Below are 16,855 nucleotides of genomic sequence, written 5' to 3' on the forward strand. Positions count from 1 at the left end.
AATGTGCTTATTTGTTCTATAAAATAATATATGCAACATTTAAAAAAAACTTCATAAACGTTTGTAGGCAGTAATGCCTCCCCCCCTTTAGAAATTTCATTGTCCATAACAAGACCAAATTCATGAGCAAAGTTGCAGAGTTTTGAGAAGCCTCCTCCTTTATGACAATTTTATGGATTTTTCATGCAAACAACTAGCTATTTGGCTTTATGCTCAGAGAAAGGTTGGCACCAATCTTAATGACCATCGAATTCTATTATGACCACCATATAATTTGAGTATTTCTTAAGCTCGTTCCACATTATTCTTGCATTCCCTTGATTCATTTTTCCTTTTCTAAGATATTTCTAACGATACCTGTGTTCATTGGTCTACTTAAGATTTTCTATATCCAAGACAACTATAAGAAGGGGATAAAAATTGCTATGAATTTTCTACATCCATAATAAAATTCTCACAAGTTACTATTAGTGTTGTGAATCCCTTCGATGGAAGCTTTTCTATCCAAAATTTTTGACGAGATACTGAACAGGTTCCTGTTACCGCTCAAACTAGTAGGGGTCCTAGGAGGGGGGTCCTATAGGGCAACTACTAGGTCAAGGGAAACAATGGAGCAATAGCCCACTGTCACCTCAGCTAAGGCTCCCTGCTCTTTACGTACTTTCACCGATGGGAGGAGACCCGGTACAATGAGGATCATGAAGGTGAATGGATCAATGATAGGGTGAAAGGTCATCCTAGAAGCCTATTCACAAGAGAGGTTCAAATGTATGTCTTACTTGTCTGGAAACCAAGATGAAAGGCTCTCTAAGAAGGGCTTAAGAGAATTCCAAGGGCTAGGGTTTGAGTATATGACTTGTCAAGGAGATTCCTAGCCCCTAAAATCCTTGGGGGAACTTGGATTCCAAGTGGTCTTTGTGGATTGATCCTTAAAATGTTATGGGACCACACAGGACCAAGGGGAATTAGGTCAAGGGGATGGAATTGATCAACCAAGGGTGTGCTTGACCTAATTAAGGGGGAGAAAGGGATTAAAGGAGAAATTTTCTTTGAATTTAATGCAATAATCCCAATGAGGTCACCAGCCACGGGAAACCTAGAGCAAGAAACGTTCCTCGAGCTAGGGCTTGCAATATCTCGAGATCCTGCCATCTGATTTGCTTCAAATTTGGAGGGCCTCTAGAGAAAACTCCAGTGCAGTTGTGGACCAAAAATCAAAGTATTTGGATGGCTATATTGTGAGATAAGTGATGCCCCCCAGGCGACCTATGTAGGCTAGGCCTAGAAAGAAAGGGAGAAGGTGAGAAAAATATGCTCTAAGGTGATCACCTATGGAGTAACAGTGCCTATTCCTTTGGGAGAAATGGAGTCAAGAAGATTCCAATGGTTAGGATGGTTTCATTCAGTCAAAGATGCCTCTAGAACAATTTCGCATGACAATTAGGGCACAATGAAAATTGCTTCAAGGTTTATACTTCAATGTGCAATATCTGATGACTTATCAAGATAAATTTCAATGAAATATCACTAGGAACATTCACTTATTCAAATATGGCCCATTACATGATGCGACGCTAGTAAAAGACAAATTTATACCCTTTCACCAAAGAAAAGCAGCAAAATTTTGGCCCAGTATAGTGGAAATCCCAGCATCATTTATGTGACAGAAAAGAATGACAAAATAGCATTAAAAGAGCACTTACATGTGAGAACAAGTATATCCAATCATCATCATATGCCAATATATAAGCTCCAAGACAAAAATGAAGATATCCAAACATCAAAATCATCCATCCATCCAATTTCGGCCTCCAAAAATAATAGCAAAAATCTCTTAAGAGAAAATGATCAATCCAAGTGATGATGAGAGAATGAATCAACTCGTCATCTATTTATACAATGTCTAATGAATTCGTTTTAGCTTATTTTGGCCTAATTTAGGCCCTAGAATAAAATAATGTGCAAAATAGCAAGTACTTTTGGTGACAAGCCCACCAAACTAGCTCAATAACAAAGGAGAGTAAGCCTCCCAAGAGGGTCGAATGATCGATAACATGTGTCGTTGGGCCTTAAAGGAGGCCTAATGAAATCCATAGGTGCCATAATGTGAAATAGGACTCCCAAAAGTAGTGGACAAGGGGTTGGCCCCTTGTTCTCCAAGTAATAAACCTGTGGTGCTTCCAAATGGATGTGAGGGCACACAAGTGTCCTCATGGGTCTCCAAACAAATCGAAGATGCCTATAGACCATCTGCAAGGGCTAGGATGATGGTATAGGTGATGTCACATCATCATATAGATCCTAGATCATCTGCCAAGTGTATGGTGTAGCTGTGGAGTCAGTTGGGCATGGTAAACCAAGTGCATCTTCCTTGTCCAATAGGTGAACCACAAGCGATCTCTAAATGACTCTGGGGATCCATGGAATGCTATTTGCTATTGTGGAGGCCCATGGCTCTCTACACACACCCTACATGTGCCAATGTAGCCCTCTAGAGGATTAGGACCCAGTATAGAGAGACCAAACCCAAAAGGGAGACCATTTGTAATCTTGCATAAGATCCAATGTGTCCCCTTGCCCTCCAATACACCAAGTCATTAAATAACTTAATTAAAAGAGTTTACAAACCATAGAAAACAGGTGGGCACTTCATAATGGCATGCCCTTCCATAGTGGGCTTTGGCATGTGCAAATGTCTCCAAGCTCAAAGTGGGGTTAACCAAGCACCCTATTAGGTGGTTTCCGCTTCTAAAGGGAATGGTATGTCCATGGTACATCCTTCAAATGGTAGTGGCATGTGATAAAGTGATGGAACAGAGTAGGGGATGAAGGGGAAAACTTGGGTTACATGCCATGTTGCAAGGGTAACTAATGAAAGGGAAGCACATACTTGGGTAAATGATGTGTAGGAGGGAGCAATCATGGTACATGAGTTCCCTGGTGCCTTAATTTTTCCACCCTTCTTCATATGCCTTTTGCCTTCTATGATTTTTCTTTGGCTAATTGCTCGGGGCTCAAAGGAATGAGAGCATGATGTGTAAAGTATAGCAATGGATACCCCCTTTAAGGTGGGGTAGTTCATCGCCCACCAGGGGTTGGTACAATCATGGATTCTTGAATGATAGAGGCTCATCTAGGGCCTATAGGAACCAGGTTATGGCCATGGAAGGGGGTAGAGTTCATGTATTGGCTTTTTGCCCATGTGCTAAATGTGTTTGTCCCAGCCATCTTTTGCATTTTGTGGTACAATTTCCTATTGAATGTGGCCAATTATGCTTTTTCTTTTCTTTTCTTTTGCATCAACCTCTGGGCATCGTTCCAGGCCCGACCCAAGGTGTGGGCAAAGGGGAGAGGGTGGCTGACCCTTTGTGGACCCAGTGGAGGAATGTGGACCCAAGTGGGAGGAGTGATGAATGGGATTATAATGAGCAGAAAGGGGGTGATATATGTGGATTGGGGAGTGGTACCACGCAACCAAAATCGGGGTTTCCCATGTAGTACCATCCCTAAAGCCCAAAGTTCAGTAAAAGAGATCCCATGGGACTAGGGTCCAAGGTTAACATTCAAAATAGGCCTAGGGAACAAGAGCACAGACCTAGTCCACTCTTTCTGCCAAATCCCCCCATTAATCCATGCCCAAGAGTTTCCATGATAAGTAAACTAAAATACTCAATCACCAAATGACAAGGCATACCTTTAGGTTTGGGAGGCCCACCTTCAAACATACGATCATGATAGATGTGTGAGGGACCACATGGTTGGCTCAGGTGGCAAAAAAATGGCACAATGAGCTAGATGGTGGCTGCAAGGGGTTGTTGGCTGCTGGTTGAAGCCCATTATGGAGAAAGATATCACCCACAAAATGGTAGGTAACATTTGGCTCCAACTGGGACATGAGCTCTCGGACAAGTGGGCGAAGCTACTCGAATGAGAGGTCATGAGAACACTAGCAATCTCTTGGTTACCGTAGACCTGTTACCTGCACATATCAAAGACTAAATGCACGAGGCAACATGTTTCTATGGTGTCTTATGATCACCCATGCTTAGTGTTAGGCCATAAAATCAACAAGAAAGTAAATATAATGCAAATTTAATCTAAATGCATCTAATCTACCATGAGAAATATCATATGATGTTAGTTCTAATGAGAAAATGAGCATGCAATGCATCCTACCCTAACATGCATACGACGAAGCTAATATTAAGTGTAATCATAAAGCCAGTGCAACCAACATATCATCAAACCAATATAAATATGCATGCCTATATGATTCATGTAGCAAATCCCAAAGCGAATGCAAACCCAAACACATGGAGGATGCTGCGGGCGGGAGGTGGGAAAATATGGTTTCCATGTGAGGTAAGAGGAATCCCTAAGAGAAGGAACACGAGTCAATCTAGAAATGCAGAGCCTTCCCTCTAAGTACACAATGGTGGAATGAATGATTATCCTTAAGAACTTCTTATCACAATCATTACTCATAATATTGTGCTTTGTAGTTGCCCCAAGGTTGTGATGAGAGGGGAACGAAGGGTGAGGGAAAGAAGGAGTGCAACAAATAGGTTGCTCAAGGTGATGGTCACATTGGAGAGGGGAGGTCATGGAGTGATCAAAACCTTGAGGGTGTGTCCAAGGAGGTAAAGTATAATCAATGAGGGGCTCTTCCTTGACACTATACTTGGAAGGGGGAAAGGGCTCACGGTCACTTGAGATCATATGACAAGGGGTGAGGGAATCACTTGATGAAGACTCAAGATGATGAACAATAGAAAAGGGCAAAGGGGAAGGTGAAGTCTCAACAAGATCCTTTTCTTGAAAATCCAACTCTAGAGGCTCAAGTGATTTGAATATACTCCCGAAATCATAAGGAAGGTAGGTATGAGCAAGGGCCTTATCAATCCTATCATTGTTGGTATCGAAGATAGGGTCTTCCCAAAAAGGAGAATCAATCATCTCCAATTGCTCTCTTTTATGCAAGGGAAAATGGTAATTCTCCTTTCCAAGGGTATCAATGGATATGTCATCATAAACAATGTCGGGGAGAAAAGGAGGACCACTCTCAACCTCATCCTCCTTATCGGTGTCATAAATGGGAGCACAATCAAATTGAGGACCAACAATTTTCTCATTTCTCCTTTTCAATATGGCAATAATTTCCAATGTCATTTTCCAAGGGGCCAATGGGATCACCTTCCTCAAGGTTCTCACAAGGAGAATCTTCGGGAGTACTATCCTTGAGAAAGGTAAGGTTAGTCTCAACTTCACTTTCCATAGACTCATTCTTTCCTACACACATGTTGTTAGAATCATCTTTTTCATTGTGTGGATCCAATGATGACTCATCTTCCTGCTCGTTACTTAGATTCTCAATGTCTTGATGATGCTCGATGAAGGCTTCCTCTTGGATGCTTAATGCAGGGTATACTTGAAAGTGTCTAAGAAAGCCATCAACGAACTCCTCAATAGATGAGATGCTCTCAGGTTCATGATCATGCAACCATGAGTTATGACCACCGAGAGATCCCATGAACAACAACATAAGGACATCTTGGTGAACCACTTTCTCTTTTGAAGCATGTGCATTAAATCTTTCTACATGGTCAATTGCGGAGAGTGGATCACCATCAAACACGGGCACCCCATGTACCATCCTTCCTGTGACATGATTAGGGTGGCCAGGGACGCTAGCGATGTCCAAAGCGAGAAAATCATCAAAGAAAGACAACCTATTTGAGGTATACATGTAAATTATGTAGGAGTCGCTAGGGTGAATTTAAAGATGCCTAAAAATATGCTTGCTTCACCCTACAAGCATCAACCTTAAAATTCAATGAAGAACTAGGGCTTCGTTCTTCCAATGGAGTTGTCAATAATGATATGTCAATATGTTGTATGGGGAACAAAACACACGTCTCGTGTCCCCGGAAATGGCGCCAAAAATGTTACCGCTCAAACTAGCAAGGGTCCTATAGGGCAACTACTAGGTCAAGGGAAACAATGAAGCGATAGCCCACTATCACAGCAGCTAAGGCTCCCTGCTCTTTACAGAATTTCACCGATTGGAGGAGACCTGGTATAATGAGGATCACGAAGGCAAATGGATCAATGATAGGGTGAAAGGTGATCCTAGAAGCCTATTCACAAGAGAGGCTCAAATGCATGGCTTACTTGCTTGGAAAGCAAGATGAAAGGCTCTCTAAGAAGGGCTTAGGGGAATTCCAATGGCTAGGGTTTGAGTACATGACTTGTCAAGGAGATTCCTAGCCCCTAAAATCCTTGTGGAAACTTGGATTCCAAGTGGTCTTTGTGGATTGATCTTTAAAATCTTATAAGACCACACGGGGCCAAGTGGACCCAGAATTAGGTCAAGGTGATGGAATTGATCAACCAAGGGTATGCTTGACCTAATTGAGGGGGAGAAAGGGATTAAAGGAGAAATTTTCTTTGAATTTAATGCAATAATCCCAATGAGGTCACTAGCCACGGGAAACCTGCGGCAAGAAACAGTCCTTGAGCTAAGGCTTGCAATATCTCAAGATCCCACCGTCAGATTTGCTTCAAATTCGAAGGGCCACAAGAGAAAATTGCAGCACAGTTGTGGACCAAAAATCGAAGTATTTGGATGGCTAGATTGTGAGATTAGTGATTCCCTAGGTGACCTATGTAGGCTAGGCCTAAATAGAAAGGGAGAAGGTGAGAAAAATATACTTTAAGGTCTTCACCTATGGAGGACCAGTACCTATTCCTTTGGGAGAAATGGAGTCAAGAATATTCCAATGATTAGGAAGGTTTCATTCAGTCAAGGAGGCCTCTAGAACAATTTCGCATGACAATTAGGGCATGAGGAAAATTGCTTCAAGGTCTTAATACTTCATTGTGTAATATGTGATGACTTATCAAGGTAAATTTCAATGAAATATCTCTAGGAACATTCACTTATTCAAACATGGCCCATAACATGATACAACGCTAATAAAAAAACAAATGTATACCCTTTCACCAAAGAAAAGTAGCAAAATTTCATCATAGTATAGCGGAAATCCCAACATCATTTATGTGACATAGAAAAGAATGACAAAATAGCATTAAAAGAGCACTTACATGTGAGAACAACTATATCCAATCATCATCATATGCCAATATAGAAGCTCCAAGACTAAAACGAAGATATCCAAACATCAAAATTCATCCATCCATCCAATTTTGTCCTCCAAAAAGAATAGCGAAAATCTCTTAAGAGAGAATGATCAATCCAAGTGATGATGATGAGAGAATGAATCAACTCATCATCTATTTATACAACGTCTTATGAATTCGATTTAGTTTATTCTGGCCTGAATTAGATCCTAGAATAAAATAATGTGCAAAATAACAAGTACTTTTGGTGACAAGCCCACCAAATTAGCTCAATAACAAAGGAGTAAGCTTCTCAAGAGAGTCGAATGATCAATAACATTTGTTCATGGGCCTTAGAGGAGGCCTAATGAAGTCCATAGGTGCCATAACGTGAAATAGGACTCCAAAAAGTAGTGGACAAAGGGTTGGTCCCTTGTTCTCCAAGTAATAAACTTGTGGTGCTTCCAAATGGATGTGGAGGCACACAAGTGTCCTCATGGGTCTCCAAACAAATCGAAGATGCCTGTAGACCATCTGCAAGGGCTAAGATGATGGTATAGGTGATGCCACATCATCATATAGATCCTGGATCATCTGCCAAGTGTATGGTGTAACTATGGAGCCGGCTGGGCATGGTGAACTAGGTGCATCTTCCTTGTCCAATAGGTGAACCACGAGCAATCTCTAAATGACTCTGGGGATCCATGGAATGCTATCTGCTGCTGTGGAGGCCCATGGCTCTCTACACACACCCTACATGTGTCAATGTAGCGCTCTAGAGGATTAGAACCCCGTATAGGGAGACCAAACCCAAAATGGAGACCATTTGTAATCTTGCATAAGATCCAATGCATCCCCTTGCCCTCCAATACACCAAGTCATTAAAGAAATTAAGTAAAAGAGTTTACAAACCATGGAAAATAGGTGGCGCTTCATAATGGCATGCCCTTCCATAGTGGGCTTTGGCATGTGCAAATGTCTCCAAGTTCAAAGGGGGTTAACCAAGCACCCTATTAGGTGGTTTCTGCTTCTAAAGGGGGTGGTATGTCCATGGTACATCCTTCAAATGGTGGTGGCATGTGATAAAGTGATGGAACAAAGTAGGGGATGAAGGGGAAAACCTGGGTCACATGCCATGGTGCAAGGGTAGCTAATGAAAGGGAAGCCCATACTTGGGTAAATGATGTGTAGGAGGGAGAAATCGTGGTACATGAGTTACCCTGGCCTTGATTTTTCCACCCTTCTTCATATGCCTTTTGTCTTTTATGATTTTTCTTTGGTTAACTGCTCGGGGCTCAAAGGAATGAGAGCATGATGTGTAAAATATAGCAGTGGATACCCCCTTTAAGGTGGGGTAGTTCATCGCCCACCAGGGGTTGGGACAATCATGGGTTCCTGAATGATAGAGGAGGCTCATCTAGGGCCTATAGGAACCAGGATGATGGCCATGGAAGGGGGTAGAGCTCATGTGTTGGCTTTTGCCCACGTGATAAATGTGTTTGTTCTGACCATCTTTTGCATTTTGTGGTACAATTTCCTGTTGAATGTGGCCAATTATGCTGTTTCTTTTCTATTCCTTTGTATCAACCTCTGGGCATCGTTCCAGGCTCAACCCAAAGTGTGGGCAATGGGGAGGGGGTGGCTGACCCTTTGTAAACCCAGTGGAGGAATGTGGACTCAGGTGGGAGGAGTGATGAATGGGATTATAATGAGCAGAAGTAGGGTGATATATGTGGATTGGGGAGTGGGACTACGCAACCAAAATCGGGGTTTCCCATGTAGTACCATCCCTAAAGCCCAAAGGTCAGTAAAAGAGATCCCACTGGACTAGGCTCCAAGGTTAACATCTAAAGGAAGCCTAGGGGACAAGAGCACAGACCTAGTCCACTCTTTCCGCCAAATCCCCCCATTAATCCATGCCCAAGAGTTTCCATGATATGTAGACTAAAATACTCAATCACCAAATGAAAAGTCATACCTTTAGGTTTGGGAGGCCCACCTTCAAACATATGATCATGACAGATGGGTGAAGGACCACATGGCTAGCTCAGGTGGTGGAGAAATGGCACAATGAGCTAGATGGTGGCTGCAAGGGGCTGCTGGCTGCCGGCTGAGGCCCACTATGGAGAAAAAATTATCCTAGGGATATCACCCACAAAATGGTGGGTAACAGTTCCCAATATGCTCTCCATTAACTCAGTCCACCCTCTTGACCATCTGACCATGGATAAACTCCATTATGGTTCCCAAAAATTTAGTTGAGTCCCTCAAGCTGCAAATAACCCCTTCAAAATTTTCTTACAAACTCTGGTGTCTTGGTCATCAACATTTTGTTTCCTTGGATACCATATATTGAAAATATTTCATGAATATTACTCTAACTATCCTCTCAACACCATCTTTCAGACGGTATGAGGTACATCTGTTTATCTTAGTAAGTCCATCCCCTACTACAAGATTCATTCATTTTGGTGAGTGTTCATGGAAAGCAAAAAAAATTCCACAAAGATACTATACTTCTTTGCCCAAATCTAGTCAAACTCACCAAGACTCTGGCAAGTTTGACCGAGACTCAGTGAGCTTAACTGCTTTGACATATATTAAGAAAGTCTGATAGAATCTGCCCATTTTAAATATTTTTTTATTTTTTTGTTTGCAGAGTTTTGTGTTGAGTTTCTCTGTGTGAGCATTGAAATAAGAATTGCAGAACTTGTTAAGTACAGGAAAGTCTGCTCCATTCGGCTCCAAAGTGATCCAAAGGCTATTAATTTGGGCCAAGATCTATCAAATCAGGTCAAACTTACAAAGACCAGGCAAGTTTGACCAGGACTCGGTAAGTTACTATTTTGACAGATTTAAACACCATAGTCTATCCGTTATACGTTTTGGAGGGTTTCCGGCACATCTTCTGGTCTATTTTGCCTGGAACCTATTTTGCCTGGAATCTGACAGGGATTTGTTGCAATCACAAGTTTGAGTTGTGAATTCTCCACAATCCAAATACTCCAGGCATTTTTCAAAGTGCCCAAATCCATATATGTAGTCAAAAGCCAATTTTAAACATTAATTCCAGCCAAAAATTCCAAAACATATAATAGTCGGACAACGCAGATCTTAATAGGGTTTGACAGAATATGCCTATTTTAAATTTTATTTGCCTGGTGTTATACAGAATTTTTTTTCTGGTCAGAGTCATACTCTAACTCTTGGGGTTTAAGCGAGTGGTTCATAATCCAAGTCGTGTGACTATTAATGTAAGTGAGATGGATAAATGCATGAATGAGAAAATAAGAATTAGATCAATGTAGTACACTAAGGAAATACAAGCAAGGGTTCCCGTTACCCACCTCATCATAAAGATACGGAAATGGAAACTGGAATCGCTTAGCTTCTTCAGCCATGAAATCTGGACCATCCTGCAATTGCAAATACAGAGAAAAAGAACATCACGGTACGCAATTCCCATTCACCAATACGTTACTTAGCTTTTGGTAGTAGAAGAACAATACCATGGGGTGAGTGACGGTTGAATTAGAAGATATTGCTACAACAGCAACTCCCTTCTGCAAGGCAAGACAATAAAACACCCAAAATTTCTATTAAATACAAATAAAATAAACAAGCAAGTACTTGTCAACGTGGTCATGATATATCAGTGAAGTCAGGGCTCAGATAGCATATCAGGCCACCCACCAAGGTTCAATTCCCAAGGTATAGAATAAAATGTTAAATTTGGTGCAAATCCTAGGCGAATTGATGGAACGGTACCCCTTAATGGGACACAGTAGGTTAGCCACAAAATGCCTACGATAATTGGTTCACCCCTGAACGCCGTTTTGCCTGTGCAGGTGGGCCATTAGCGATGCCCGGCCTCTCCAGGCTGGTTGCATTGTTTCAATTGAATTTAAAGAAGCGCATTCAAGGAAAAAAAAAGTGAAAATTTGAGACATAGCATACCGGGATATATTCATTTGTAAGCTTCACAATATCGTTCTTCAAATGTATAACAAAAGGACAGTGGTTGCAAATAAACATCACCTGCACATGAGAAGCAATAACATCAGAATTATCTAATTCATTATGCATTCTTTGGCGGTTTTGAGATGAGAAAAATACCAGCAATGCAGGATATCCTTGGAAATCATCCAATCTTCGCACTTTTCCAGTCAGAGGCTCTGGTAGCTACAGCATAAACCAAACCAACTTCTTAATAAAAATCAAAAAACCATGCAAAGAGAGAGGTGGATAGAGAATGAGAGGGGCAATGGGCACCTCAAACTCAGGGGCTCTGGACTTGAGCGGCAGTTGGGCCTTGGATTCTATTCGAGCTGCTCGAACCACTAACCTGTTTAAAGTTGATGGCCGATGTTTCCAATTCCAATTCCAATTGCTATGGCCGCGTAACAGTTCCACTGAGAGATTGCGGGAATGATGAGTAATTGGACAAATCCTTGCAGGGGTGAGGAGGGCACTGCACATGAGCTTCGAAGCCGCTGTAGCCATTCAGACCGGTAATGATAACTAATCCTGATAGTGGAGTGAACTATCGATGGACTTGACTTCAAAATCGTATGGGTGAGACGATGGGCATTTAAAATGACAACCAGAGAGTGTGCAAATTTATCCGAATTGTTTAGAGGGGCGATAATTATTTTGAATACCTTTTTTATATTTGTGTATGTGTGCGTAAGGATATTTTAAATATATGATTTCAATACTCGTGTCTAACAAAGACGAACTTATGGTCCTAGGATTTAACTTATTGCAATTGTGAGAGGCGTTGTGTAATCCTCCAAGTTTCGGAGTTTTTGCTGTAAATTTGGGCAAATAATTTTTGGTGTGATTTTTTAATTATTTTTAAATAAATAAATAGATTCAGTGTTTTGAAAAATAAATTAAGATATTTTTATTAATAGAATTTGCTAAGGTATTTCAAAATTTGTAATTTTAATAAATTTATCTCAAAGAAAATTATATTTTCAAAACTTAAAATGAGTAGATTATAACTTAAAATAATTTTAATTTTAAATTCAAGATTTTTTTCATGGACAAAGTTATATAACTTGACTACCCAATAAGTATTTACTTATTGAAGAAGGAACTTTTTTGGCTCATTAAAATAACAAAATTGTATTCCCTATTGTAATTGGATTTTACATTTTTCTTTATAATTTTAATGATGATGATGGTGGTGGTGGTGGTTAACGTACCCTGAGACCAAACATTGGTCTATCGGACCTAAAAACAAATTATTTGATTTGATTTAAGATTTTATTCCTATGCTCAAAAAGCTTGGAGAGAAGCCTTCCGAGTTCACTATAATTTTGACATTGTAAAAGGCTAGGAAGGTCAGTATTGTAACAAAGATTGTGAAACTGAGATCTAATGTGGTTGTACACGGGGCACTCTAAGAGGAAGTGGTTTTCATCCTCGATGTTCCTATTCTCACATATATGGCAGATCCTTTCCATCCATAGCGTTTTAGGAACTGCCCAACGACCTGTTTCACTATGGAGCTCATGAGAATTCGTTCTAATCTTTGCTATATTAATTTTCTTCTTTGAGCTAGTTAAAATAGAGAGATACTTTTGATCTTATAGGGTGGGGTTGATAACCTTCTTATAATAACTTAATTTTCTTTTAGCCGCTAAATCTTTCTCACACCACATTTTTTCTTTGAACTTAGAAATAACAATATCTTTAATGTTATTTATGTCTTGCAACGCATCATTCTCGTTGATCTCCCAATAGTTTAACCAGGCCCTTGTGTCTTTATGCCACCCCTGATTGAGCCTTAGGTGGTTTTGGCTGGAATTTAAAGCTAGCTTAGGAAGTCTATGATCGTTTATGTTATTGAGTTTGTGCTTGTACAGCAGAAACGTAATCATAGCTAGGCTCTCAATAGGGGAAAGACCTACTTCTATAAGGAGAATAGGATAGGGTGTATTACTTTTAATTTTCAGGTTATAAGTTATAAAACGCTTCTGGATTTGCTCAATCTTTCTCCATGATTCTCTGGAGATGCTGCAACCTCAAACCTCACAGCCATATAAGATAACAGGAGTGACTAAAGTTTCAAAGAGGAACTTCTTTTTATCCCACATTACGAGGTTTGTTGTTTTCTAATTATTTTCAAGACCAAAATAAGCTTTCCACCCCCCATTAATCATTTTCTCAATGCTATGGTTCCAGTTGAGCTTGTGATGAATATCAATTCCTAGATACTTGTAAGAATACACTTCCTCCAAGTTATTATTGTCATACATAAAATTAGCGTAAGTGTCCTTGGATTTGATAATCATAACTTTTGTTTTGTCAATGTAATTAATATTATTTATAGAAGATTATATATTACTAACTACATTGTAATTACATCTTATTTTAATTTTGAGTTTGACATATTATACGATTTTGAGATTTCATATTATAATTTTAATGTTATTTATAAGTATTTAATATGTAGATAACTTGTAAGTAAGTTTATGTATGTTATTTAACTTTAAAATTGGATATATCATATTATTTTGAAAAATTGGTTATTAGTTAATTGTATTAATAATTATATTGTATCTTTAAATTTTAAATTTGAAATATTAGGTAGCATTTGTTAAGAATTAAATGTATTATTAATTGTATTGTATTTTAATTATAAATTTGATATCTCATGTAATTTTGAGGACATTGTTGAAAGCTAAATGAATAATAACATCCATTAAGATAATAAATAAATTTTGTAAATATTTAATTTTCATTGCTATAGTTTAAATTATTAAATTTTAAAATAAGAGATGGTTTACATTTGTTAACAATATTATGATATTAATCAAATTTTTTCACTATTTCAAGTATTTGATGCTTAGTGCAACCTTAAACATCTAGTTGCTACAAGTCAAACGGACTTACCAATTCGAAACAACAAGCTTTAGTTGTCAATTAATTAAGATCTCTAATGAAATAGGTCATAGCTTGTATGGTATAGGCCTACAAGGATTTCATATAAAGCTTGCATGGTAATTGTTGTTAGTTTGACAACGAATTAGTAACTTTAGGTAAAATGTAAATAGACAGTTGTATACCAAATAATTAGTTATGTAATGATAGTTGGTGATATAAAACTATCAAATGCTCATGAAATAAAAACACGGAGAATCATTGTTAAATAAAATTCCATTCAATTCAGTTCTGTGATTCAGTTTCACGTCTTGGTCATTTGTGGTTTCTTTGTTGTTTCTTTTCCTGTTTTTTCTCCCATTCTACCAACAAATGGTATCAGAGCAAGTTAGAGGCGAATATTTGTGAAAAACAAACCAAAGGGCTGCGTAAAGACTGCAGAGCAAGTTGGAGGCGAATATCGAGGTGCTCTCTGCGTAACCCTGGTGTGCAGCCATCATTCCAGAACTGTTCTCTGTTTCTGCTGCGTGTTGTTCTCTGCGTACCCCTGGTGTGCAGCCGTCGTTCAGTTCTGCGTGGACCAGAGATTGCAGCCAGAGGAACATGCGTTGAGGTGCCTGTGTGCTGTTCGCTAAAACCAGGCAGAGTCTACTTGCTAGAGCTATCAATGCGTGGTGCTGGTCCTGCATTGAATATCTTTGCATCTGCTGCGTGAAAGAGGGGAAGCTGCTGTTGTGCAGTGTGCTGTTGTTGTGCAGTGTATTTTCTCTGTCGGTGGAGCAGAGTTGTTGTTGTCTTTGCGTGAGGGACGCTGATGTTGTGTCGTATATTCTCTGAAGACCAGCCGTGAAGATCAGATTGCTGGAGAAGTGGTGGAGAAGACCTCTGCGTACTGGAGCAGAGAGGGCGCGGTTACCAAAGCTATCTGCAATCTGAATGCTGGTATTTTTTTGAAAAAAATTGTCTCAGAAATTAATTATTTTTTTTTCCAAAAAGATGTGAAAATAAAAGTTTGTGTAATTTGAAGAAAATTCTGGAAATAAAAAGGGGAGGTTTTTTTTTATATATAAATATTGGTGGAGAAGAAAGGGGAAAGGGTTCAGGAAGAGTTTTTTTTTTTTTTTGGTTGTTTTGAAACCAGAAAAACAAAGGGGGGGTTTGCAAGAAAGGAAGGATTTGTAAATAATAATAAAAAGTTATTTTTTTTTAAATATAAATCCTAGTTAAAAAAAAAGGAGAAACCCTAGAAAGTCTGAAACCCTAGGAAGGAGGAAAAATGGCCAAGATGTCAAATGCAAGATTCGAGGTGGAGAAATTCACCGGAAAGAACAATTTTGCTCTTTGGAAACTAAAGGTTAAGGATCTGCTTGTGCAACAAGGGTTGCACAAGGCATTGGATGGAGCAACTAAGAAACCTGCAACCATGACTACTTCAGACTGGGAGGACTTGGATGCCCGAGCTCTCAGTACCATCTGGTTATGCCTAGCGGATGAAGTTCTCTTCAACATTGTTGAAGAGACTACGGCGTCAGGATTGTGGGAAAAACTTGAAAACCTCTATATGACAAAATCATTAACCAACAGAATTTATCTGAAATGACAGTTATACAGTCTTCGAATGAAAGAAGGTTCAAGCGTTGCAGAACATTTGAATGTTTTTAATATACTAATTTGTTAATTAACAGATATGGAAGTCAAAATACAGGAAGAAGATAAAGCCATAACCTTGTTGTGTTCTCTACCTGAATCATGGGATCACTTCGTAACTTCAATCAGCTTCAGCTCCGCTAATTCTTTGAAGTTTGAATCAGTCGTGGGAGCTCTTCTGTCTGAAGAAGTACGAAGGAAATTCGGCACTGAAACAGCTGCATCAGAAGCCATGGTCGCTAGAGGACGCTCAAAGGAAAGAGGAGAAAAACCAAGGGGTCTTCCAGGTCGAAATCGAAGGGCAAGAAGTGTAAGGCAAAATGTTGGAACTGCGGTAAAGTTGGACACTTGAAGAAGGACTGTTGGAAACGGAAGGAGTCTGAAAACCCGAAGAACGAAGCAAATCGGGTCGATTCAGGTATGATAGACGAAGTTTTATCTGCTGAAGAATTATGTATGATAGATGAAACTTCACCTGAATGTAATGTCTATCAGAGTTTTGATAGCTGGTTGCTAGACTCTGGTGCTTCGCATCACATGTGCCCCCATAGAAATTGGTTTACTTTGTATGAAAATGTAAACTGTAGTTTTGTGTTTATGGGTAACAATATGTCATGTCAGACTGTTGGGATGGGAGATATCAGGATTAAGTTGTATGATAATACAGTTAGGACATTAACTAGTGTTAGACATGTACCTGATTTGGAGAAAAATTTAATCTCTTTGGGAGTGTTGGATTCAGATGGTTATAAGTTTACAGGTCAGGATGGCGTCTTGAAAGTCTTCAAAGGAGCCCTTATGGTTATGAAGGCAGAAAAGGTCGGAAATCTTTACAGGTTAAAAGGAAGTACTCAGGTCGGTGAAGCAGTGGTTGCGTCAGAAAAGGAAGAAGCAGGTACTCGTCTGTGGCATCAGCGTTTGGGTCATATGAGCGAGAAAGGTATTCATATACTGATGAAACGTAAATCTCTTCCCGGTCTGAAATCCTTGAATTTAGATTTTTGTAAACATTGTGTGTATGGAAAATAGTGTAAACAGAGATTTAAACTTGGAAATCATAATAGTAAAGATGTTTTAGACTACATTCATTCTGATCTATGGGGGCCTTCCCCTGTTGTGTCATATGGAGGTGCATTGTATTTTTTAACGTTCATTGATGATTACTCTCGTAGAGTTTGGGTCTATATGCTAAAAAGGA

General features: G+C 39.5%; 1 protein-coding gene across 1 annotated transcript in view; it reads right to left on the minus strand.

Annotated features, from left to right (window-relative positions):
• LOC149217761 (uncharacterized) overlaps window positions 1-11,803 on the minus strand; it is a 270,412-nt gene extending 258,609 nt beyond the window's left edge. Inside the window, exons 1-5 of the mRNA XM_089391412.1 lie at window positions 11,392-11,803; window positions 11,236-11,301; window positions 11,077-11,157; window positions 10,629-10,682; window positions 10,467-10,535 (exon numbers count right to left, since the gene is read on the minus strand). Coding sequence (XP_089247538.1) covers window positions 10,467-10,535; window positions 10,629-10,682; window positions 11,077-11,157; window positions 11,236-11,301; window positions 11,392-11,622 — 501 coding nt within the window. The 5' untranslated portion in view covers window positions 11,623-11,803. The remainder of the gene's footprint in view (window positions 1-10,466; window positions 10,536-10,628; window positions 10,683-11,076; window positions 11,158-11,235; window positions 11,302-11,391) is intronic.
• Window positions 11,804-16,855: the final 5,052 nt, after the last annotated feature.

This window comes from Pinus tabuliformis, chromosome 1_1 (assembly GCF_031772625.1).
Source record: "Pinus tabuliformis cultivar Carrire ecotype Pingquan chromosome 1_1, CPIR1, whole genome shotgun sequence".
Taxonomy (NCBI): Eukaryota; Viridiplantae; Streptophyta; class Pinopsida; order Pinales; family Pinaceae; genus Pinus; species Pinus tabuliformis.